General features: G+C 40.5%; 1 protein-coding gene across 2 annotated transcripts in view; it reads left to right on the top strand.

The window, feature by feature from the left end:
• The window catches only part of TAFA4 (TAFA chemokine like family member 4), a 189,477-nt gene extending 177,822 nt beyond the window's left edge, over positions 1-11,655 (top strand). For both annotated transcript variants that reach the window (XM_045991427.1, XM_045991426.1), the window contains exons 5-6: positions 166-290; positions 10,350-11,655. In XM_045991427.1, the coding sequence (XP_045847383.1) occupies positions 166-290; positions 10,350-10,361 (137 nt within the window). In that variant the 3' untranslated portion in view covers positions 10,362-11,655. The remainder of the gene's footprint in view (positions 1-165; positions 291-10,349) is intronic.
• The last annotated feature ends 15,710 nt before the right edge of the window (positions 11,656-27,365 follow it).

Below are 27,365 nucleotides of genomic sequence, written 5' to 3'. Positions count from 1 at the left end.
CTTTTTTAGAGCATATGGCAGAAGGAATTCTTTAAATTTACTTAGGGTGAAATAGTTCTTATTAACCATCTTTGAAGTCAGTATATTGATCTGAATGAGCATTATGTTGTCCGTAGCTGGAGGAAGCAATGGTATCACAAACACTCTGTGGCCTTTGTCTTACAGCTTCCATCGTGATTCAGAAATGGTGGTGTCACATGAATCCTTGCTTGGAAGGAGAGGACTGTAAAGTGCTGCCAGATTACTCAGGTTGGTCCTGCAGCAGTGGCAATAAAGTCAAAACGACAAAGGCAAGTATAGACACACACAATTCTCCTTTTCAGCTCCCTCAGGCTATTAACCATGTGGTCCCTCCCACCCTTCCTCTGCTCCTGGCACCACGACCTTGTTTTCTGTCGGTAAACCTGCATGGGCAGGGGCCACCCTCTTACGTTAGCCTTTTGAGAAGCCCATTCCCAAGCATTGCCCTTTATGTCAGCTTTTACAGAGCAGTGATCTGGGGGACCAACCTGTTATTTTAGGCAGGGCCACAAAATTCCCTGCAGCTCCTTCAAGAACCCCATTGAAAGGGAAGGAATTGGAGTTGCCAGGCCGGCATATCAGAATGGCACGGCAAGGTTCCACGCACAGATGACTTGATGAGGTGGGGATACTTCCTGGGAGGAGTTTCAAGAGTGGAAGACTCGAACTCGAGGTGTCGTAAGTCAAGGCTGCCTCCCCAATGAGCCTCTGTGTCTCAGAAGGGTGCCGCTGTCCACCCAGTTCTTAAGCCAGACGTCTCTCTGCCTTTTGTCCCCCTGTCCACTCTTAGGGGTCTTTGGAACTGTCCCTCCCAACTCGCTCCTTGAGTGTGTGTCCCTGCCCTTACAGCGGGGGTCCTGTCCCCACTGTCTCTCATCTGGAGGACCGAGTTGCCTCCTTCTCCACACCTCCACACGATGACTCCCAGCGTTTTGTGGCATGGAGATCTTCTAAGCTAGTCTTCTGTCTTGCTCCACTAGGCTTGTCTGTCTGGCACTTGGTGAAGAGAGGTGGCTTGCTGGGTTATTTATTTTTTGTTGTTTCAGCCTTCTTTCGCTGCCTCTTACCATGGTGCCTTTGAGGTTGCCAAGGAAGGTGTTTTTTCAGGGAATGTGCTTCCCTCCTTTCTTTTCTCCTTCACCATTATTACCATTACTTCTTCAGAGTTGTTCACTGATTGGATTCATGTCTTGTGTATCTCTGAGCATTTACTATGGTTCTGCTTTACATGCGTAGCACCTAGAGCTTTCTTTTTAGAAGAAACCTATGAGGTCAGGGCCCATGTTTGCAGTCACCTTGATAGTGCCATAGTGAAAGATGATATTTAGAACAAATGATAACATTTTACAGAAAGCTGTAAATATCGATTTCAGCTGACATCAAATACAAAATTATCAGTAGTATAGTAAGTCAGACAATTATTTCTGTAGCTGGTTAAAATCACAATTTCTTTTCTTTCTTTTTTTTTTTTTAAATTTTATTTATTTATTTGACAGACAGAGATCACAAGCAGGCAGAGAGGCAGGCAGAGAAAGAGGAGGAAGCAGGCTCCCCGCTGAGCAGAGAGCCTGATGCGGGGCTCGATCCCAGGACCCTGAGATCATGACCTGAGCCGAAGGCAGAGGCTTTAACCCACTGAGCACCCAGGCAACCCAAAATCACAATTTCAAACTCAAAACTATGTAACATTAATTGCAAACTTCTCATAATTAATATAGAGATGACTAGGCTAAATGACGTGATATAGGCATGTCTCATTTTATCGTGCTTTGCATAGACTGTTTTGTTTTTGTTTTTGTTTTTACAACCTGAAGGTTTGTGGCAACCCTGTGTCAAGCAAGTGTATTAGCATCATTTTCATTGGCTCAGTTTGTGTTTCTGTGTCACATTTTGGTGATTCTTGCAATATTTCAAACCTTTTCATTACTTGTTAGGGTTATCTGCCATCTTTGATGGTACTATTATATTTTCGGGTGGCAGCCCTGTGAGATGGCAAACAGTCTGCACATGTATATGTTCTGTTCCCCTATCTCTCTTCCTCTCCTGGGGCCTCTTGTTCCCTGAGATACGACCGTACTGCAGTTAGGCCAGCTAATAAATCTACACAGACCTCTCAGCCTTCAAGTGAAAGGAAGAATCACGTTTCTCACCTTAGGTCAGAAGCTAGAAATGATTAAGCTTAGTCAGAAAACCTTGTCAAAAGTCAGGATAGACCAAAATCTAGGCCTCTCACACCAAAGAGATAGCCAAGCTGGACGCAAAGGAAAAGCCCACCAAGGAAGTTTTAAAAAGTACTCCAGTGAACACACAAATGAAAAGAAAGGGAAACAGCCTTGTTACCCATATGGAGAAAGTTTGAGTGGTCTGGATAAAATATCAGTGCAGTCACAACATTCCTTTAAACCAAAGCCTGAGCCAGAGTATGGCCCTAGGTCCCTTCAATTCTATAAAGGTACAGAGGAAAAGTTGGAAGCTCGCTGAAGTTGGTGCACGAGGTTTAACAAAGCAGCTGTGTCCATAACATACAAGTGCAAGGTGAAGCACCAGTACTAATGTGGGAGCTACAGCAAGTTCTCCAGAAGTTCCAGCCAAAATAAAGAAGGTGGCCCCTCCAAACAACAGATTTTCACTGTAGACAACACAGCCTCTTACGGGAAGAAGATGCCATTCATGACTTTCATAGCTAGAGAGGAGAAGTCGATACCAGGCATCCAAGCTTCAAAGGATAGTTAGACTCTTATCAGGGGCTAATGCACCTGGTGACCTTAGGCTGCAGACAAGCTCATTTACCATTTCAAAAATCCTAGAGTCCTTAAGAATTAGACAAAATCTACTCTGTGCTCCAGAAATGCGACAAAGCCCAAATATCAGTGTTACCTGTTTACAGCTTGGTTTGCTGACTATGTAAACGCCACCGTTGAGACTTACTGCTTATAAAAAGATTCTTTTTCAAATATTACCATTCAGGTAATATTTGGACCTTGTCACCCAAGAGCGCTGATGGAGAGGAGTATTGATTAATGTGTTCATGACTCTAGCATGACTCCTTGATCCACAGGCTGCAGAATGGATGTCATTTTGACTTTCTTCTTATTATTTTTTTTAATTTTAATTAATTAACTTATTTTTATTTGCTTATTTACAGCATAACAGTGTTCATTGTTCTGGCATCACACCCAGTGCTCCATGCAGTACGTGCCCTCCCTATTACCCACCACCTGGTTCCTCAACCTCCCACCACACCCCACCCCCTCCCGCCGCCCCTTCATAACCCTCTGGTTGTTTTTCAGAGTCCACAGTCTCTCATGGTTCATCTCCCCTTCCAGTTTCCCTCAACTCCCTCTCCTCTCCATCTCCCCATGTCCTCCATGTTATTTGTTATGCTCCACAAATAAGTGAGACCATATGATACTTGACTCTCTCTGCTTGACTTATTTCACTCAGCATCATCTCTTCCAGTCCCGTCCATGTTGCTACAAAAGTTGGGTATTCATCCTTTCTGATGGAGGCATAATACTCCATAGTGTATATGGACCACATCTTCCTTATCCATTCATCCGTTGAAGGGCATCTTGGTTCTTTCCACAGTTTGGCGACCGTAGCCATTGCTGCAATAAACATTGGGGTACAAATGGCCCTTCTTTTCACTACATCTGTATCTTTGGGGTAAATACCCAGCAGTGCAATTGCAGGGTCATAGGGAAGCTCTATTTTTAATTTCTTCAGGAATCTCCACACTGTTCTCCAAAGTGGCTGCACTAACTTGCATTCCCACCAACAGTGTAAGAGGGTTCCCCTTTCTCCACATCCTCTCCAGCACACGTTGTTTCCTGTCTTGCTAATTTTGGCCATTCTAACTGGTGTTAGGTGGTATCTCAATGTTGTTTTAATTTGAATCTCCCTGATGGCTAGTGATGATGAACATTTTTTCATGTGTCTGATAGCCATTTGTATGTCTTCGTTGGAGAAGTGTCTATTCATATCTTCTGCCCATTTTTTGATATGATTATCTGTTTTGTGTGTGTTGAGTTTGAGAAGTTCTTTGTAGATCCTGGATATCAACCTTTTGTCTGTACTGTCATTTGCAAATATCTTCTCCCATTCCGTGGGTTGCCTCTTTGTTTTGTTGACTGTTTCCTTTGCTGTGCAGAAGCTTTTGATCTTGATGAAGTCCCAAAAGTTCATTTTTGCTTTTGTTTCCTTGGCCTTTGGAGACTTATCTTGAAAGAAGTTGCTGTGGCTGATATCGAAGAGGTTACTGACTAGACTTTCTTATTATTTTAAAAGCGCATTTAATAAGGCTACAACTCCCCCAGATGAATCTGGGCATTCTAGAGGCCTCATTCTTAACAGGCCTTTGGAAGAAGTTGATTTTAACACTCATGGACAAGGCTGAGGGGTTCAAGCCTTCAGGGGAGGAAGTCACTGGGGATGTGGTGGAAATAGCAAGAAAACCAGAATTCGAAGAGGAGCCTGAACATGGGACTAACGTGCTGCACTCTCATGAGAAACACAAGAGATGACGAAGTGCTTCTCATGGACAAGCACAGAAATGGGTTCTGGCGATGACAGCTCCTGGTGAAGATGCTCTGAAGATGGTTGACATGACAACCACGGACTGAGAATATTACCTCAGCTTACTTGATGAGCAGCAGCAGGGCTGGAGAGGACTGGCTCCCATTTTGAAAGAAGTTCTGTGAGTAAAATGCTAGCAACAGTATGGGCTGCGAGAGAGAGAACGTTCCTGAAAGGAAGAGTCAGTCAGCACGACAGGCCAGATGGTCTTGTGAAAAGAAATGGCCACCGCCACCCCAAGCTTCAGCCACCGCCACTCTGATTCATCAGCAGCCATCAACATCAAGGCAGGACCCTCTACCGGGAAAAAGATTATGACTGGGGGCAAGCTCTGATGAGGGTCAGCATTTTTTTTTCTCCACAATGTATTTTTATATTAAGACATGTCCTTTTTTTAAGCCAAAATGTTCTTGCACACTTAACAGTACAGCACAGTGTAAACAAAACTATTATAGTCACCGGGAAACCAAAAAATTAATTTAGCATGCCTTATTGTGATATTTGCTTTATGGCAGTACTTGCTTTACTGGGGTGGTCTGGACCCAAACCTGCAGTAGCTCTGAGGCGTGCCTGTATATGCTCTTACAGCCAGAGCTGTGGAAGTCCGTGGAGTCCTCTGTTGCTGGAGGAGGGAGGTTAACACTCCCATCATTTCTATCAAGCCCATTTCTAAGCTACTCCAAATTAACTTCCAAACTATGTAAACCCAAGTGTGCTTGCTAAGCAAACCCTGCCTGAAAGTAATTCCACTCTCCTTTCCCCATGGGGCCTTTCCGCCCTTTTTTTCCCCCCCATCCCCTTCCTGAATAAAAATCTTGGAGCTGCCAATGAGCTGGGGTCTTACATCCATAAGAGATAAAAATTTCCATTTATCCTATGGCTTGTAGACTAAGAAATAACATTTGTAAGATTATACTTGTATTGATTCTCCTATATAAATATAAAACAAGACCATGAGCACAAGCCAGCTGTGTTCCGGAAAAGAATGTGTCTAAGTAGTCTCTTGCTGGAGCGGCTCCCTCTCTATTTATGTGCAGTTAGAGAGCATTTGCAGGAAGCAAACCTTTAGGGGCATTTTGGCTCTGTGTGCTGGGAATATAAGTTTGCTCTAGCTCAATCCTCAACGGTAGTGACATTTCATTTGGCACTTCTAAAAGTTGTAGAAACACAGTACAGTTCCCTAAGCCATAATGATACTTAGGGTTTCTTTCTTCTTCTTCTTCTTCTTCTTCTTTTTTTTTGGTGATATGCCACTTGAGAATAATGTTGAAGTAGTAAAACTTTGTTTCCTTTATTAATCCAAGTCCTTGTGACTTGAACTGCATAAAACATTTTATGTCTTTTATGGATCTTAGGAACAGAGTAAATTCAATTGTGGAGGTGTCACTGGCTTCCGGGAAGAGCCTAGTACCCTCAGAAGCGGTGTCTTTTTCTTAAAATAGACCCCAACCGTACACCACAAGGGCGACAGAGGTCCTACAGAGGTAAAACCATTGCAGCCCTCGAGGGGGATAAACTATATAACAAAATAGTTTTCATTTTGCTTATATAATTCATGCACAGCAGCAACAAAACATAGAAACGCTTAAAAAAAAAAGATAATCCTGCAGTAAGCCACTTAGGTCAGAATTGTATTTTGCATTTTTTTTTTTTTTAAGATTTTATTTATTTGACAGCGATCACAAGCAGGCAGAGAGAGAGGGGGGGAAGCAGGATCCCTGCTGAGCAGAGAGCCCGATGCGGGGCTCGATCCCGGGACCCTGAGATCATAACCTGAGCCAAAGGCAGAGGCCTAACCCACTGAGCCACCCAGGCGCCCCTGTATTTTGCATTTAAATGCAAATATGAAAAGAGTAAGCAGTCAAGTGAAGATATTAACAGACTTGGATGAAGATACGACAACGAGGGGGTCAGTTTCCTAGCCAGTCATCCTGTCTTTTCCAGATGTGAGTTCACCCTGCCTCTACAGTTTTCAGTGTTTCCAGAGAGAAATTCAGCTACTAGTTCTCGTGCAGAACTACAGCTGTCACTGTCATCCTGCCTCAGTTTCCCTTTACGTCGGCCTCGTTTGCATTAAAGCTCTCAGCAAGTGCACGACACTGTTCTAGTGCCAAAGTGAACCACGGGTCAGGGCTCTTTTTTGTTTGAAAATGGAAGGAAATCATAGCGAATGTCAAGAAATTTTAGATTTGTCCTGTTCTTATTTTTCCAACATCTGACAGTGAAGAGCCATGTCTTAGGACATGGGAGTTATTATGGGCATCTTGTGGGGAGAGGCCAGACAGGGTACTAAAAATCTTAAAAAGCAGAGTAGATCCTCCCACCCTATAGCAATGAATTATCTGGCTCCAAATGTAAATAGTGTTGAGGTTAAAAAAAAAAAAAATGCTTTAGAGATTTTTTTTTTTTTTTTTGGGAGGGGGAGCTCTTTGCAAGCATCTTATTAGATTGTTTTCATGTAGCCCTTCAAAGGTTCCACTTAGTATCTACATGTCTCTAATACTGCATATTAGAAAACCAGAGATAAGAGTCAATGTAAACAACAGGTTATCTTTGCAACACCCTCAAGATCTAAGATGACCCTGTCCTTCTGGTATCTGCCTCAGAACGTCCTCTAATTCGTAACTTTCCCCTGTTTCTTAGGCTACCACCAAGGGTCATCCTCATTGTCTTGTGTCCCAGTATTCGAATTATTTAACGGTAACAGTCGCTGCAGGAAACTTACTGTGGGATCGTGTCCCCACCCTTGGGAGCCCCACCCCTAGGATTTTCTGGTCTAATAAGTCTGAGATGGGGTTTAGCGAACCATTCTCAAGAAGTTGTTCTTAACGTTGATTCTCGTTTAACCAGGCTCTGGACCTGCTCTGTTCTTGCCTTTATACTGTTTTCTGCATTTCCGGGGTAATTTCCCTGCCCAGGTTCTCCCTGGTGAGAGACCACCAATGGATTCCCACGGGTAACAGAAAATATGTATTTCCATATCCTACTGCTGCCTTCTTCATCTAGTCCCTTTTCTAAAATTCTCCTTGTCTTTCAAGGTCCAACTGAGATGGATCCTTTACCTACAAGTCTTGTCTTTCTTGATCCGTAGAGCCGGAGCCTCAAATACTCCCAGTGCCCTGTCACGTGAGAGCAGAGCTAGTCTTGGCACAATAGCAACCTTCCGACCAGCAGATTCCCAAGCGCCCTTGAGCCTTCCATATACAGTTAGCAAAATGAAATGTTGACAGGAAAGTAAATCCTAGAGAATCTTACCATTAAACTTTAATAGTGATCAACTCCAAAATGAGCTGGTCATGTAAAGTAAGCTTCCTTAAATAAGACGCTGTTGAGAATTATATCCTAGATACAGGCTGATACCTGGCTGGGAACGCTGTTAACTTACATACGTAGATGCACACGGCAGATCCCGGAAGAGCTAACGAGACGAGAGCCTCGCTCTCCTGAGTGTAGCTACACGCCGGAGCCCTGGGCTATGCCATTCACATCACACTCACTCCGCATTGCGACTGAAAGGAGCAGGTGCTAATCAAATAAATGTTTAGGAGTTGAAGAAGCTAAAGCAATGACAGTCCTCCCCATCTCAGAAAATTACCATCTCCATTACCCTCATATTTGAGATCAAGACCTTGCTTGAGTCCTCCTCCTCTCATGTCCTTTGTCCTCTTTTTCACAAGTCCTGTGGGCCTCACCTTTCACCACTTCTACCAAAGTGATCTCCCTTTAAGTTGATCTTCTGGCCATGCCTCCCTGGTCTCCTCTTTGTGCCTCAGAGGAAGAAAAGGCCAAAGTTCTCCTCCCAGGTATTCAGGGCTCCCCTGCCTCCTTCAAGCAGCTCCTCACATGACAATCCTCTAGAAATCCATAGAGACCTGCCCTTCTGGCCTTAGTATCCTTTTGTCCATAGCACCTATCTCTTGCTGACATGTCGTTCCGTTGCCTGTTGGTCTAACTCTTTACAGTTAGAGTCACCAAGCTATGGCTTGCAGCCCCTGGCCTATATTTTGTGGTCTGTGAGCTAAGAATGGGCTCTATGGTTTTAAAGGCTTGGAAGCAATCAACAGGAAAAAGGTGTTTCATAACATGAAAATTACATGAAATCTCAATTTCAGTGACTACGATTAGAGTTTTATTGGAACAAAACAATACCCATTAATTGACATGCTGTATTGTCTGTGTTCCTTTTGTGCTATGAAGGCTGAACTGAGTGGTTGTAGCAGAGACTGTGGCCTGCAAAGCTGAACGAATTTCTGTGTGGTCCTTTACCTAGACTAGGGCTAGCGTACCTGTTCTATAAGCTCCACGAGGACTGTGTTTTTGTTGGGTGTGCTAGAGTAGTCTCCTCACAAACAAAAGAGCAACCGTATTGTAGAATATGTAAAATAAAGGCCATATGTCCATTAACAGCAAATCTGAGGTTTGAATAAATACTTTGATTGGGTCCAAAGGCCCTCAAGTAATACATGTTCATGTTGTAGGCCTGTTAAAATCTTAAGCTTTTGGGTTCCTGCACCCCTGCTCCAGGTTGTATATGGGTTATCTAACCTGTAAAATACCGTGCACCTTACCTGACCAAATAAAAGAAACTGCTAATTTATTTTCTTATAAATAATAACAAATAGAGGAAGCAACAGTAAACTTAATTAATGTCTGTTTCTGGTAATTATGGCAGTTTTCTAAAAGAATGTATTTATTTTGTTAAAGACTTATTTATTTGAGAGAGCATGCATGCACGAGAGAGTTGGGGGAGAGTCAGAGGGAGAGGGAAAGAGAACTTCAAGCAGATTCCCCTCTGAGCGTGGAGCCTGATGTGGGGCTCGATCTCCCTGAGATCACCACCGCAACTGAACTCAGTAGTCAGACGTTCAAGCAACTGAGCCACCCAGGTGCCCCCAAAGTAACTTATTTTTAAAAAGTTAACTACATTAAAAAGGGGGGTGGGCGGTGCCTGGGTGGCTCAGTCAGGTAAGTGGCTGCCTTTGGCTCCGGTCGTGATCCCAGGGTCCCACCTCAGGTTCTCTGCTCCGTGGGGAGCCTGCTCCTCCCTCTCCTGCTGCCCCTGCTCGTGGTCTCCCTCTCAAGTAAATAAAATCTTTTTTTTTTTTTAAGATTTTATTTATTCATTTGACAGACAGAGATCACAAGTAGGCAGAGAGGCAGGCAGAGAGAGAGGAGGAAGCAGGCTCCCCGCTGAGCAGAGAGCCGGATGCGGGGCTCGATCCCAGGACTCTGGGACCATGACCTGAGCTGAAGGCAGAGGCTTTAACCCACTGAGCCACCCAGGCGCCCTGTCAAGTAAATAAAATCTTAAGAAAAATAAAAAAAACAAAAGTTAGCGACATTAAAAAGTAACAAAGGTAACATTTCATATCGACATGCACAGATCTTAATTGGCATTCATTTGAAAAGAAATTCAGTGCCTTTAAGAAAGCATGCTCAGCACGCCTGCGTTAACTCTCTGGGCAATGAATGTACCGAATCTGATGGGTTTTGTGTAACTCGACAAAATACCAAGCTAAGGTGCATAATACCATGTTGTGCAAGCCTTTGTGGTTGTTTTGTTTTGCAACCTGGAAGCAAGAACTGTGAAGAATTTGATTTGAACGGGTGATTTGGTCAAGTTGGTTACAGATAAAGGGACAAACTGTTAAACGCTGCTCGGGACTTCTGGGTCTGGCAGCAGAAAGACTGTCCTTGTGGGGGGGGGGGGGATGAGATTCTGAATGCTCACTCACATATTTAATTTGTTTTAGGTAACACGGTAGCGAAGAGAGGTGTGCTTACTCCTGGAGGAGTGACAGACAGGATGCAGAGGTCTCTTATTTGGATGACTGTCTTGGCGGGTTTGGGGAAAATCGTCTCGGATTTCTGCAATATCACATTTGCATACGTGTGCTATAAGGAGTATCTTTTCCCTGACTGTCCCAGCCCTCTCTGCTTCATGAATTTATCACATTGAATTATGGCCATGGACTGCCATGCAATTCACACCCTGTCCGAATCCCAGGGAACATACCTCTGACAGACCCTGGAGGAACACAGCAGACTTCACAATGGATCTCCACTTGGCCTTCACAAAGGAACAGGTTCACAGGGTCCTTATTCTGTTCCTCTTTTGAACTTTTCCTTTAGCCCTTGCATTAAAGTGGTTTGAAAGGCATCTCAGTACCAAAACATTTTGGCAGAACATATTTACAGATGTAGATTAATGAACTCTGATTAACTGCTGAAGAAAATTCCTTTTATAAATCTTGACAAATAGACTTATTGGGGTTATTGTGTGTGTATTTGTATATTTTGCTTTAGAGGATTAAAATTTTTGCAATTTAGGTTCTTTTGTCAGGTTAGCAGAAATAAAATAACATTTTAACTTCTAGGCATCATTTTACTGAGTGCTAAGGAAGTATATCAACTCCCATATTTTATAACCAAAGCTTGATCATGACATAGTCACAAGAGAAATAAAACCTCTTGGGATTTTTATAGTTTAGGTGTAGTCATAAAGGTAAATCATTTAAGTTATAAAACAGTCTCTGTTTAGATCAAGGGTGATTTCTGTGATCCAGTTTGTGTCAACTGTATTAAAAACTATTTTGTTAGAAGTCTTGAAATGTTGAATTTTTAGGCTGTAAATGATTTATTCTTAGCTCTTCTCTCATTTGTTAGTCATTTTATTTCTTTAAATGTAAGTAAAATCTGAGTCATTTTTTTCTGGGTTTAATGATTTTTACAGCAGACATGTGTCCACGTATTCTCAGATGCTGTCATGCGGAAATACATCACAGACGCAAAGTGACTGACCCAGATTTTAAATGCATAATGTCATTAAAACACATACTACTGTAATATGGGATTTTATATATTAAGAAATGCCAAAAACATCCTTTCTGCACTGTTAATTATCCCTGTCCTTTCACAATTGTGGGGGAAAATATTACTATAACATTTATAGCAGTAACAATTACATCTACTTGATTTTAGTCTTGCAAAAAGAATGGAAATGGGGGACATCCATTTGTGGGCTAACTTTGTTTGAATTTGACAGGATGCTTACCAGAATTATTATTGTCCTACTAGTAAGTAAAAACATTCATTCTGCTGATGGCACCTAAGTTTTTTGTGATTATTTTATTGCCTTAAGACTTCATGTTAATATCCCAGGCTTGCAAATTTTAAATGCAAACGTGGAAACTAAAAAATTACATTTAATTTTGGGCATGTGAACCATATGGCAAACTTAAGACCTAAACATGTAGCATTAGAGATAATGAAATCTCCCTAGATTTTAAATTAAGTCGAGGGCCATGCATGATGTTTTATATACTCTGCTGCCTTTACTGTAGGACCCTCCATTGTAAGACGAGAGGGTTAAAAAAGTCCATTTTGTGGTACTTGAAAGCCTGTCTCAGTCTTTTGCCCATACATCTGATCTCGCACACCAAATAAGATCAAGTTAAAATGACACTGCTTCACCTTGACGTACGTTTCTAGGGTGTAAGCTACTTTGGGAGAGTTAAGTAAATGGTCCATTAGGAAAAATGGTGGGTATCACAACTGCCATTTCATCCATTATTGCTTCAAAGTATACTTTTTTTCAAGTTCAGAAGTCTTAAAATGGAGCTTGTCTGCAGAAGCATTTTAATGTTATCATTCCTATACCTTTCCTGGAGGGAAGTAGATAAGACAGTTTTCTGTGTATTCCAGAATTTAAAACAAAGATGCCAAGGGAATTGTGAAGACATTAATCATGTCAGCATTAAGACCTCTAATTGTGGCACTTAAGATCTCACCACCGGAAGACTTTCATTTCTTTTATCTTAAAAACCTGATGCTGCCGAGGAAGGGCTGTGGACTTAGCCTAGGCCTCTCCAGTGGAACCAGCAACCTCCTCGATTTCATAGCTTTCCCTCAGATCCGGATTTGTTGCTCTAAACTGTATGGACCACACCTATGTACATGTGCAACTCTCCTGCGCTAAATTCAACAGACATTGGATAAAGACCCCCAAGTGGTTGATCTTTATACACACAAATCCATTTTTCTTCTCCACCTGGTAGGTCTTTATGAATATTCCCATTTTATAGAATTTAGGACCAATAAAATTAAACTTGCCCAAACTCACCCAGTTAGTTACCACTAGAAATTATATAATGAGGAATCATGAAAAAAAAAAGATGAGAAACCATAGATTTACTTTTCCTTGTGAGCTTTTTGGATAACATGTACTAATCCTGTGTCTTAGGGTGTCAGGGAAATTGGCTGGCCTTAGAATCTGGCTAGCATCTGACCTACCTGAATAGGGCCCAGCACCTGTACTCTTTGCCATGATCTTTAATGTGCCAATACACTGATGAAAAAGCTCACTGCTTTCAGCTTAAGAAATCTCAGAACTCACCTCTTTCCATGGACACACATACTCTATAACTCAATACAGAGCAATTCTTCCTGAAGAAGAACTGAGTGCTGATTGGATGGCTTTGGCACAATGATGATAGAGGAAGGACATAGAGAAGGACAGGACAGAGGGAGACATGGTATCGATGGGAACACCATCCTGATGTGATGATCTGCACTAGGGAGGGTATCACTGAGGGGTCTGTATGCAGACTCACCTGCCCTAGGACACAGCAAAGAAACAGCCATTTAAAGGGCAACTGCACTGTAAGTGAAGAAAAGCCATCTACTACTTCTAGAGCTTCCGCCAAAAAGTGTGGGAACTCTATGAACTCTCTCTGGGGTCTGAGGTGCCACCAGGCATCACTGTTTATATAACCCCTGACCTTGATAGTGTAGATGGGAGCAGGGTCCAGGTACTCAGCAGGCCCCAGGCCCTAAGTCTACATCAGTGCCAACCATTCTACCAAGGTGGTCTCAGTGTGTGTTCCAGGTCTCCCCTGATCTGTGCCCAACCCAGCCATCCTGCCAGGATAGCCCTAGCACACAGCACCTCAGGACCCCATCAGGCCTGCACCACTCCAGTCATCCTTCCAGGGTGGGAAGCAAAGAGGGCGCACTTCTGCTTCAGTTCCAGCCATCCCTCCAGGGCAACCCTGTAGGGGAGATGCTCTGAGAACCCCAGCCCATGAATGCTTCAGTTCCAACTGTTTTGCTAAAGGCTGATCTGGTTCACAGTATCTTGTGTCCTTGTGGTTCATTTCTACTCCAGCCAAGAGTAGGGTGGCCCTGGTGCAGTACACCCTGGAACCCTCCAGGCTGCATCTGATTCAGCTCTAGCTGGTCAGCCAAACCACTAGGCACATATAGTCTCCAAAGGGGATGCTCCAATGCAAGGGGACTCAGGATTTGGAGAGATAGGTGTTCTCCGTAATTCACAGATACAACACAGTTCAAAACAAAACAAAACAAAACGTAGACCAAGGAGTTATGTGATGAACAAAAGAACAAGATACTACATCCCCCACCAAAACCCTAATCCGAGGTAAGTAATTACCACATAAAGAGTTCAAAGTAATGCTCATAAAGAAGCTCATTCAACTCCAATGAAGAATGGAAGAATAAAGTGAAAACTTCAACAAAGAGTTAGAAAATATAAGAAAGTACCAAACGGAAGTCACAAAGTTGGAGATTATAATAACTGAACTGAAAAATACACCAGAGGAAATCCCCCACAGATTAGATGACACAGAACAGGTCAGTAATCTGGAAGAGAGAATAGTGGAAATTACCCAGTGAGAAGACCAAAAAGAAAAAAAAAATTAAAAATGAAAATAGTTTGAGACCTCTGGGACACAACATTTAGCATACTAACATTTGCATTATATTACTCCCAGCAGAAGAAGAGATAAATGGGGCAAAAACCTTTTTTGAAGAAATAATGGGTGAAAAGTTTGCTAACTTGGGGAAGGAAGCAGAACAGCTGGGTCTGGATAACACAGCCCCAAACAGGAAGAATCCAAAGAGATCCAAACTAAGACATATTACTAATAAAAAACATGGCAGAAGTTAAAATCTTAATACAGGAAGAGAAAAACAAATAGTTGCATACAAGGGAAACCTCATAAGACTACCAGTTGATTTGTCAGCAGAAACATTGCAGGCGCAAATGGAGGGGCGTACTGCATTCGAAGTGCTGAAAGAGACAAACTCAAAATTGAGAATACTCTACCATTCAGAATTTAAGGTGGGCTAAAGAGTTTCCTAGAAAAACAAAAGCTAACATAGCTCATAAATAGCTCTACGCTGGCCTTACCAGAAATGTTAAAGTGTCTTCTTTAAATAAAAAAAGGCTATAACTAGAAATTATAAAATCTATGAAAGAAAAAAATCTCAATGGTAAAACCAAATGTAGAGTAAAAGTAGTAAATCAGTCACTTGAAAAGTTACTATAAAAGTTATAAGTAAAACCAATTCTATAATAAGTAGTTAAGGGGTAAACAAAACAAAGTAAAATAAGATGTCAAAAACAAAGCACAGTGTGGGGAGTAAAAATGTGGGACACTGAAACGCTTTTGAACTTAAGCAACCAGCAGCTTAAAATAGACTGCTACATATGTCAATGTATATGATCTTCATAGTAACAACAAACCAAAAACCTCCAAGACTAAAAAAAAAAAAAAAAAAAAAAAAAAATAGAGAAAGGAACCCAAACATAACACTAAAACATACCATCAAATCTCAAGGAAGAGACTGAAAGTACTACAAAAACAACCAGAAAGCAATTAACAAAATCGCAATAAGAATACGCCTTTTAATAACTACTTTTAATGTAAATGGACTAAATGCTCCAATCAAAAGGTATGAAGTGGCAAAATGTATAAACGGATATTTTTATATATATATGTTGCCTAGATACTGCCAACTCACTTCAGATCTAAAGACATACACAGACTCAAAGTGAAAAGATGGAAAAGGATTCCATGCAAAGGGGGATGGAAAGACGGCTAGTATAGCAATATTTCTCTCCGACAACACAGACTTAAAAATGGTAACAAAAGACGAAGAAGGACATTATATAATGATAAAAGGGGTAGAGGATATAACATTTTTATATGTTTATGCACCCAACATAGGAATACCCAAATACGAAAAGCAAATGTTAACAGACATAAAGGGAGAAATTTACAGTAATGCAATAGGGGACTTTAACACCCCACGTACATTAATGGATAGATCATCTAGACAGAATCAAGAAGAAAATATTGGCCTTAAATGATGTATTAGATCAGATGGACTTATATAGATAAAGAACATTCCAAACCCAGACAGCAGAAGACACATTTCACTCAAGTGTATGAGGGACATTCTCCAGGGCAAATCACATATTACACTGCAAAACAGCTCTCAGTGATTTTAAGATTAAAATATCTTTCCTAATCACCATAATATGAAACTAGAAATAAATTGCAGGAAGAAAAATGGGGCAAAAAATCTCACAAACACATGGACACTAAACAACATGGTTCTAAACAACCAATGGGTAAAGCAAGAAACCAAAGAGGAAATTTAAAAATAACCTGACACAAATAAAAATGGAAACACAGGTTTCCTAAATCTATGGGATACAGCAAAAGCAATTCTAAAAGGGAAATTCATAGTATTATGGAAGTACCTCAAGAAATAAGAAAAATCCCAAATGAACCATCTAATTTTATACCTAAAACAACTAGAAAAAGAGTAAACAAAGGCCGAAGTTAGTACAAGAAAGGAAATAATGATCAAAATGAAAATAAATGAAATAGAAACAAAAAATGGAAAAGATCAGTAGACCAAACAGGTTCTTTGAAAAGATAAATAGAATCAATAAACCTTTAGCCAGACTAATAAAAAAAAAAAAATTGAGGGCCAAAGTAAACCAGAAATGAAAAAGAAGTTACAACTAACACCACAGACACAAAGGCTCTTAAGAGATTACTACAATTATTTGCCAATAAATTGGAAAACCTAGAAGAAATAAATTCCTTGAAACAAACTTTCAAGACAGAATCACAAGAAATTAAATATCTGAACAGACTGAGTACAAATAATGAAATCCAATCAGTAATTTAAAAACTTCTGCAAACCAATAGTCAAGTACCAGATAGGTTCACAGTTGAATTCTAGCAAATACTTAAGACTTCCTATCTATCCTCAAATTATTCAAAAAATTTTAGAGGAAAGAATGCTTCAAACTCATTTTATGAGGCCAGCATTATGTCAAAACCAGACAATGACTACAAAAAAAAAAAAAAAAGAAAAGCTTTGGCTAGTATCTCTAATGAACGTGGATGGAAAAATCCTGAACATAATATTAGCAGACTCAATTCAAAATACACTGGAAAGTGGGATTCATTCCAGGGATACAAAGATGGTTCAGTATCTGCAAATCAATTAACATGATATGCCACATTAATAAAACAGAGGATACAATCAAATGATCATCTCAGTAGAATCAAAAAAGTATTTGACAAAATTCAACAAAGCACGTAAGGACGGAACTTAGCTCAATAATAAAGGCCATATATGACAAACTGACAGCTAACATCATACTCAGTGGTGAAAAGCTGAAGCTTTTTCTCCAGGATCAAGAGAATGACAAGAATGCCCACTCTTGCTACTTTCATTCAAGAGGTTCTTGCTAGTATTAGAAGTCCTTGCCATAGAAATGAGATAAAAATCTAAGGCAACCAAATCAGAAAGAAAGTAGTAAAGTTTACAGAGGACATGAGACTCTATACAGAAAACCCTAAAGATTTCACCAAAAAACTATTGGAATAAATGAATTAAGGAAACTCACAAGATACAAAATAACATTCAGAAATGGATTGTGTTTCTATACACTAATACTGAAACATGAAGAAGTTTAAAAAACAATACCATTTACAGTTGGATCACAAAGAATAAAACACTAGGAATAAATTTAACCAAGGAGGTGAAATAAATTTAATTAAGGAGATTCAGAAACTACTTTGAAGACGCTGGCATGAAATGCATTGAAGATGAAACGAATAAATGGAATGGTAATCTGTGCTCATGGATTGGAAAAATTAGTATTATTAAATGTCCATATTATTCAATGCAATCCCTATCAAAGTACCAATGACATTTTTCATAGAATTGGAAGAGAGAATCTTAAGATTTGTATGGAACCACTAAGGACCCTAATAGCAAAACAATTTTGAGAAAGAAGTAAGCTATAGGTTCCATGCTCTCTGATTTTTAACTACCACAAAGCTATAGAAATCAGAGTATGGTACTGACATGAAAATGGACATGTAGATCAATGAGATAGAACAGAGTACCCCTCTCCCCATCAAAAGATTCCATACATATGTGATCAATAATGACAAGGAGGCAAAATATACAATGGAAAAAAGACATTCTCTTCAATAAGTGGTGCTGAGAAAATGGGACAGCTATATAAAAAAAGAATGAAACTAGACTATTTTATAGTAAAATAAATTCAAGATAAATTAAAGACTTGACTATAAGACCTGAAACTATAAAAATCCTGGAAGAAAACACAGGCAGTAAGTTATTTGACATCAGTTTTACTAATATTGTTTTGGACCAGTGTCTTCAGGCAAAGGCAACACAAACTAAAATATATAAAAATGACTATATCAAACTAAAAAGCTTTCACAGAGCAAAGGAAGCCATCAACAAAATGAAGACAACCTACAGAATGGGAGAAAATATTTGCAAACTGCACATCTGTTAAAGGTTTACTATCCACAAGAGATAAGGAGCTCAGACAACTTAAAAGCAGAAATGCCAATAATCCAATTAAAAAATGAGTAGAAGACCTGAATAGACATTTTTTCCAAGGATGACATGCTGAGGACCAAAAGGCACAAGAGAAGAAGCTCAACATGAATAATCAGGGAAATGCAAATGAAAACCACAAGGACATAGCACCTCACACAAGTCAAATTGCTATTACCAAAAAGACCAGAAGTAACAAGTGTCGGTGAAGATGTAGAGAAAAGGGAACCCTTGTGCACTGTTGGTGGGAATGTAAACTGGTGCAGCCATTATGGGAGACAGTATGGCAGTTTCTCAAAAAATTAAAAATAGAAATCCCATGGGATCCAACAATTCTACTTTAGAGTATTTATTCAAAGAAAATGAAAAGAGTCTGAAGAGCTGTATGGACCTCACTGTTCATTGCAGCATTATTGACAACAGCCGAGATATGGAAGCAACCTACCTGTCTGGTGATAGAGAAATGGATAAAGAAGATGTGGTATGTAATATACGATGGAACATTACTCGGCCATTTAAAAAATGAAATCTTGCCATCTGTGACAACATGGATTAATCTAGAAGGTATTCACCTAAGTGAAATAAGTCAGAGGAAGATAAATATAGGATGTAGTTATATGTGGAATCTATAAAACAAAAAAATGAAAAAAATAAAACAGAAACTGACTCACAGATACAGGAAATAAGCTGTTGGTTACCAGAGAGGTTGGCAAAAAAAAAAAGAAGGGGATGAAGTAGTACGAGCTTCCAGTTATAAAGTAAGTTACAGCGAAGTAATGGGAAATAAAGTCAGTGAGATTATAACCACTTTGCATGGTGAGAAATGTTAACTAGACTTCCTGTAAGGATCATTTTGGAATGTCTAAAAATACTGAGTTACTGTGGTGCCCACCAGAAACAGATAGGATATTGTATGTCAAGGATACTTTAATTAAAAAGATTAAAATAAAGTATAATATTTACTACTGCATTTCCACTGGAACTTAAAAAAGTAACTGTAATCTCTTTTATTTATTTAAGGGACTGAAGTAATACAGAACAAAAATTGAAAATCTCCCAACTACTACTCTGTAGTTGAACTTAGACTGTAGGCAACTCTTAAGTCTCTCTCTACCATGGTGTACCCTGGCAGAACAGCAGCCTTCCCTGGGTGACCTTTAGTCTGGAGCTGCATGCGGCAGGTGCACACCCAGCATGTTACATGACTTCCCAGGGGCTTCTCTGCAGACGTTGCAGTAACACTGAGCCCCTATTCCCCCACATCAAGACTGTTGGATGGAAAAGAGACAGTGGGCCCTTTGACACATGCGAACTCCCTACCTCGTCCAACCCCATGACTACATGGCCTGCTTCCCTCACTTGAATTTTTGCCTATACTATGGAATTTGTGGGGAAAAAAAAAAAGGTTGGTGTACAAGTTGGGTCCTGACTCCTCAAAGAGCCCATGGAAACAACTTCACCAAAGTGCCTATTTCACAGATAAATCTTCCAGGACTTGAAGACATTTCTGCACAGAATTCTTTGTCATGGGCTATGAAGGACTTACTGAATCCAATGCTAACTAAGTTTGCCATTTAACGTGTCTCATAAATAGGCAAAGCATTATTAAGGGTTGCACTCGAAGCACGTGGATTCTCCTACTGTAGGGGTTGACAAACTGCAGCCTCTAGGTCAAAACCAGGCTGGATGGTTTTGTAACTGAAGACTAACTGGAGCACAGCCTCAGCATCTGTTTGTATATCATGTCTGCTGCTTTTTGATGAAAGCAACAGAGTCAGTGGATTGTGACAGAGCCCACAAGGCCCACAAAGCCTACAAAGTTTGCTCTTTCAACCTTTGCAATAAAGTTTGCTAATTCCTGTTCTACACAAGGAAAGACCAAGACTTTTTTTTTTTTTTTTTTTTTTTAGGAGTTCATTACAACAGTATAAAATAGTGGCCAAGAGTTCAGGTGCTGAAGACAAGCAAAGTCAAGCTTGATCAGCTCTGCTACTGTCACAACTTTCTACTTGGTACGTTTCAGTTTCTTCATCTGTAAAATGGTTACAATAATACCTACATCTCACAGGAGATTTTAAAAAGAATTTTGTTTCAAAAAATGCTCAGCATTGGCGACACCTGGGTGGCCCAGTTGGTTGAGCGGCTGCCTTCAGCTCAGGTCATGATCCCAGCATCTTGGGATCGAGTCCCACATCCGGCTCCTTGCTTGGCGGGGAAGCCTGCTTCTCCCTCTGCCTCTGCCTGCCATTCCACCTGTCTGTGCTCACTCTTTCGCTCTTTCACACAAATAAATAAATAAAATCTTTAAAAAAAATGCTCAGCATGTTGACTAGCAAATATTGTAAGGTCTTGATGAAGTTGTTCCTCTTTTATGAGTAATTTGCAGTCTAGGTAGTGACCTCACACAAAAAGAATCAAATGGCAGACCGCCCTTCGAAACTGGGCATAAGGTTTAAGCAGACACAGCTGACAGAGAATTAGGATAGTAAGAATAGTTCTTAAAGTGTTTTCCCCTTATTTCCAAGGCAGTGGGAACTTCGAGAAAGCAGAACAAGGACAAATGTGGAAAACAACTTAAGGGCACTGCTTTCTCTTGACCTTGGCTATCAGTTAAGTAGGATATTGAAAATGTGGACAGGTAAACATCTTGGACCTGTAATGCCAACCTGATAGAAATTGAAGAAGCACGGGACAGAAGGATAGAGCACGCAGTTACCTCGATCTAAGTCTGCAACCTAAGGTGACCGATGCTGCTCATACACACAAACACCATTCTTTCAAGTTCATCTTCAAGTAATCTTGTAAACAGAAACTTTGAACAAAAGATGCCTGTAAATAATTGATGGACAGTTACTGAAGCATGTTGGGCAGTGTTTGTAGTATTGATTTTGGACTGTGAACAAAGAGCTCTGCAAGCCCATACGTTAGTCCCTTTCTCTCCTTTCGGTGCCATCAATATTCATAGCCTGCTCACATGTTAGGAATGTGAAATGATACTTCTTTCATGTTGCTCACTGGGGCCTTTGCTCTCTGTGGATAGGGTCTCTGACCCATCCTTTAATTATCAGCTTTGATCCTCTTAATGAGGAGTTATCAAAATAGTTCAGGACACTGAATTATTAATTGAATAACTGTAATTAACGATCAAGGAATGGAAGCCAGCAAATGAACTTTGGTCCCCTATTTCCAAATTCGAAATCCTACTCTGAGTAGTTCAGCTTGGGTCTCTGAACTTCCTGCCGTCTTTTTGAATTGCATCTTCATCCTTGCTTTGTTACATATGTTAAGTTCAACATTCAGTGCTTTATAGACCATTCATAGCCTCGAAAATAAAATCATGTCCTTGCAATTTTAGCATGGCAATAACTATTGGCATAACTGAAAAGAAAGCATAAAAAATAATCCATCATTTTTCTCTCACTCACACACAGATCAATAGAGCAAAATGCTTAGTTCAGCTCAGTGGGGGCATGGGTGGAGATAGGAATCAGGACAATACTCAGGCATATTTAAATATTTATGAGTGCTGTATATCTCACAGAGGACTGAAACGGATTCTTAATGCCACAGTAAAGAAACTGGAGTAAAACCAGTAAGTCTCAGCTTGAGGAAAAGTTAGGGACAACTCTTGAGACTGTCAAAATCAGAACAATTGGTATTTGAGGCTGCCATATGTTATTTCAATCACTGCCTCTCCTGATTCACTAGTAGAGCACAGGCCAAGAGTGGGACGAGGGAAGGGGATCTCTCTAAGATGCTGTGTCTGGCACTCTCAAGGGAAAGGGGCATTGCCTGTGGGAAAATCAGCACAGATGGCTCTGATTGGTGTTGGAGGCACTTGGGCTGTGGTCAGTGAGAGTAAAACAGAAAGACATTTAAGGGTGTTTGTGAAAGGCTCTTATTTCACCTCTGATTAGACAAAAGAGGCGTGCCAACTCTGTTCCTCCTGTGTTTTCTCCATTCTTCTTTAAAGAGAGCTATGTTTATTTCTCTTTTCCCTCCTGACATCTCAAATGCAAAAGGGGGTGAGAAGTGGGGCAGAAGTTTATTTAGGCTCAAGGTAGGGCCTGAAAGCCATGTCTTCTCAATAGGAAAATATTTGTAAAAATTGATAGATTTGACTACATAAAAAGCAAAACATTGCCCATGGCAAAACCATATTAACCAAACTAAATGTCAGACTGGGAATCGTATTTGCAGCTCATGTGGCCGAAAAAATTTGAGTTGCCATATATACAAAACTTTTACAAATCAGTGAGTAAGATACAAACACCTCAGTAGTACAAAGTTAATAAACAGTGTGATAATTCACAAGAGAAGAAAGACAAAAATGATCATGGTTTGCAGTTTTTGATGAATAGTAGAGACGAAACAGTCTTTCATGGATCATTTGGCCAATATTTAAAAGGAAGAGAACATTTAATAAGAGTTGTGGCGGCATGGTGATACACGGTACGTACTGGATCTCAAGAGTCTTAGCAAAGTAATACTTCCTAACTCAAGATTTCTACTTCTGGGAATTTAAGGAATTACCAGGCCACATGGCAAGAGCAAGAATATGAATCATAGAATTTTTTGTAACAGCAAAAATCAGGAATCCTGAAGAACCATCCAAAGGGGCTATACTTTGGGTTCTGGGCAAAGTGCATTCCATTTTCCTTCTTCTGCTAATTCCAAAAGACATAAATTACTTAGCCAAGGACTCAGAAAAGGAGGAGAGGCAGACTTGCTAGGCACCTCGGGACTCAAAGAACAACCCAGCAGTAAGGTCCTGGTTTTCTTTTCTTCCTCTCCCTCCCTCCCTCCCCTCCTTCCTTGCATCCTGTGTATCCTGGGTAAGGCACCAGAGAAGTACCCAGAAAGGTCAAAGACTGCAGACAAAAATAGCCCTCCTAAAAACCTACCTTCTTTTGTGCAAACAACTGGGAAGAGAGCAATTCCACTGTGCAGAAATCTTTAAACACACCTGCCTGGTGTTGAATGAACACTAGGAAAAGCTTCTGCAGCCATCCTTTAGCCCAGTGGGTACCGTCGCGGTGCAGTCCCTCTTCCGTAATGTTGAGTCTATCTCTCCCCTGCAGGGCCCATGGATGAACTTAGACTTCCACTACCCTCTCGGAGGAACAAGCGAGTGTGCCCCTCTCCTGTGTAGACTCTGGTCAGAGGCCTGTCTTTCGCATCCCCTACAATAATGAGGCAACGCCCCTTCCTCAAGAGGATGTGGGCAGAGCTCTGAATCCCGTGTCTCTCATACAGTGTAATGAGAAAATTCTCTTCCCATGCGGGCAGAACTCTGACTTCAGCCCCCACTTCACTACAACAATAATGAACAGGCGTCCCTGCCCCGTGTAGCCTGTGGCAAAATTTTGATTCCATCCCTTCTGCAGGGACAAGGTGACCCCCCCCCCTCATGTGCATCAGTGCATAAAACCCTGTCTTTTGTCCTCACTCACAGGTAATGAGGCATATCTCCAGCTCCCCATCCCCAACTGAGAATACTAGGGTGTTGAATCCTGTCACCAACACAAAAGTAAGGTGGAAGAAAACAGAGGCTTTATAAGCTAAATTGACATTTCAACCACAACCCACAAGAGCGAGCCAGGACATACATTTTGAACTTAACAGGTTGACTAGCTGTCAAAATAGAAGATTTAAATGGGACCCAGGGTTTAATAATATGTTATTCAAAATGTCCAGGATACAGACCAAAATTACTCATCATACCAAGAACAGGAAAATCTCAGCTCAAGAAAATATCATTAGCAGATGTCAACATTGAGATGACAGAGATGCTGTAATTTTCAGACAAGGATTTTCAAGTAGCTGGCAGAAAAATGGTCCGACGGGCAATTATGACACTCCTGAAACATATATAAGATAGGCTATCTCAACAACGCAATAGAAGATATAAAGAAGAACTAAATTGAAATTTTAGAACTGAAAAGTATAAGTGATATTTTAAAAAGAGCTTCAATGGATGGGTTTCATAGCAAAAATGAAATGTGATAGGGAAAAAAAATCAGTTAACTTGAAGATAGATCAATAGAAATTACCCAGTCTGAGACACAGAGAAGCAGCAGCATGAAGTAAAATAAAATGAGCCTCAGAGGCCTGTGACAAAAGAATAAGAGATCAAAGATTCATCCCCTAAGAGTCCCATAATAAGAGGAAAAAGAATATGATGCTCAAGAAAATGGCTGAAAACCTCCCAAATTTGTCAGAAGACATATAGCTGTAAATTCAAAGGTCTATGTACAGGGGCGCCTAGGTGGTGTGGTGGGTTAAGCCTCTGCTGTCATCTTGGGTCATGATCTCAGGCTCCTGGGATCAGGCCCCGCACAGGCTCTCTGCTCAGCGGGGAGCCTGCTTCCCTCTCTCTCTCTCTCTCTCTGCCTGCCTCTCTGCCTACTTGTGATCTCTCTCTGTCAAATAAATAAAATCTTAAAAAAAAAAGGTCTATGTACAAATTTTTCATTTCTCTGTGATAAATACAATATTGGGTTCTATGGTAAGTGAATGTTTAACTTTGTAAGAAAGGTTGCTAAACTTTTTCAAAATTATATAACCGTTTTACATTCCAACCAGCCAACATGTGAGAGATTCAGTTACTTTGCATATCCCCCCAGTGCTGTACAAATGCTTATTGTTATTCATGGTAGTTATTATCTACAGAGTCACCGTGAACATTACATTAATGAGTCCTAAATCATTGTTCCTTTGGGTTTGTAGGGTCATGTTTCTGCAGGCCTCTGGTCACATTTTCATCAACCACTCAATACGGTACCTTATTTTATATATGTTTCTGTTTAAAGACGCCTTATTCAGGGTGCCTGGGGGGGCTCAGTCTGTTAAGCATCTGACTCTTGATTTTGGCTCAGGTTGTGATCTCAGGGTTGTGAGACTGAACCCCACATTGGGCTCTGTACTCAGCACTCAAGTCTGCTTGGGATTCTCTCTCTCCCTCGCCCTCTGCCCCTCCCACCACTCATGCTATAAATAAATAAAGAAATAAAGAAGTAAATAAATAAATAAATTCTTTAAAAATAAAGATACCTTATTTAACACAACAATGTTGATTAACATTGAACTCCTGGCCAAAAGCCCTGCAACCCATGCTAGAACGAAGCTTATTTAACACATGTATTTTCTACTGGGTAAATCACAGCCAGCACTTCAGCACTGTGCTTAAATTCCATCTCAAACGGTGCAATCACCAACACAAAGCTCAAACTGCCAGAAAATGTGGTGCTAAGGAGACTGCAGAAAGGTCTCTTGTTTACTCTATAGGACTTGAAACAAGAATCTCTGTATTCAACCTCAGCCGTGAACGTTTGCATTGGGCAACCCAGATTGTTGTACCGCTCTGAGTAGGCACATGTCCAAATGACTGTGAATGCTCTCTGAATATTGATTTTGGGGATACAAATAAATTTTAGCAAGTAGACAAATTCACAAATACAGAACAATGAATAAGGAGGACCAATTATACCACCATCAATTTTATGGTTTTGATATTGTGTAAAAGGCACACTTATACTCTACTAATTTTTTAACTTCTTCTGTCTTAAAATATTTCAAAATAAAGCATTATTATAGGGAGGGGTGACTAAATATATTATCATACCTATGAACAATGGATTACTATAGAAACATAAACATAGCATCGACATTTCTCAAATAATCCTTTTCAATTAAAATATACACATATATCGCATATATAAAATGCTAAGGGGAAAGACAATGTGTGGGTTTCAACTTTCTCCTTCACTGTCTTCTTTTGAGACAGGTTCACTAATATGTTTAATCTCTAACTGGGTTCCCTTTGCATATTCCCTTGGCTTACCTGGTCATTCTAACTTAAATTGAATTATTATTCCAGGGCAGAGAAGACAATCCAGAAAGCTAGATATGACATTCTGTTTAAGTGTTAAAATTCTCTGAGACGACCATTCTTTCATCTTTCTCGCTCAACGAAGTCCCACCAAAACCGAGTTATCATGTATCAGAATGTTTGGAAAGACTGTTGTGTAGCCATCAGAATTCATCTATCGCCTTTCTGTCTGATCCCCCACATTCTAGGTTTTGATTCAAGTCTGAGAAATTTTTGGCTCCAATATACAGAAGTTGCTAGGAAAAGAAAAGGAACTGATGTTAATGAGCACCAGCTATGAGTAAAGCACAACATGGTCCCAAGATCTTCCAGAAGAACAGAGTGAGTCTTAGAAAAAATGAAAAGGCATTCTGAATACTCACAAATGTTATCAGAGCTTGTCATGTTCCTACCTCACCTTTTTCAGAGGACTATAATTTGAGAGTAAATGTTGGGAAATAGTAATGTTAGAAACCCCAAGCCAGGGGTGCCTGGGTGGCTCAGTGGTTTAAGCCGCTGCCTTCGGCTCGGGTCATGGTCTCAGGGTCCTGGGATCGAGTCCCACATCGGGCTCTCTGCTCGGCAGGTAGCCTGCTTCCCTCTCTCTCTCTCTGACTGCCTCTCTGCCTACTTGTGATCTCTCTCTGTCAAAATAAATAAATTAAAAAAAAAAATAAAAGAAACCCTAAGCCATTCTCATGGCTTCCAAGCTTCCAACACCCTCCTCCCCCACCCCAGAGAAGGCAGTATAAAAATAAAGCTATCTCAGGGTGGTGATATTAAAACCAAAAGAAAAGATTTGGAAGCTAATGCCATAATTAATTTTATAATTACACAAGACTGTCCAGAACTGGGAGTTTGAGTTCTTAGAAAATAAATTTAAATGAGAATTACTTAACTGAAAATTTGATAAGACACTAATTGATTTTAGTAAAAAGACATTACGTGAAGTATAGTCAGCAAGGCTTGTGAAATAAGGAAGTACATGTCTTGGAGTTTAATGGAACATCATCCCAATTGCCAAGATGCTGTCTCAGCAGAAAACAGGAGCCCACAGGATGCTATTAGGTAGGAAGAGGTTGTTTTCATGGCGAAAAGAAGTGGGCAAGGCCTGGCGTAAAAATCTCTTCTGGCTCTGCAGTTCTACATGTGATTTGATGGCACAAGCATGTTGGGCTCCTCCTGCTGCTGGCCCTAA

This window comes from Meles meles, chromosome 20 (assembly GCF_922984935.1).
Source record: "Meles meles chromosome 20, mMelMel3.1 paternal haplotype, whole genome shotgun sequence".
Classification (NCBI taxonomy): Eukaryota; Metazoa; Chordata; class Mammalia; order Carnivora; family Mustelidae; genus Meles; species Meles meles.
The sequence above is the reverse complement of the archived record's forward strand: the minus strand, read 5'-3'. Positions and strand labels throughout refer to the sequence as shown.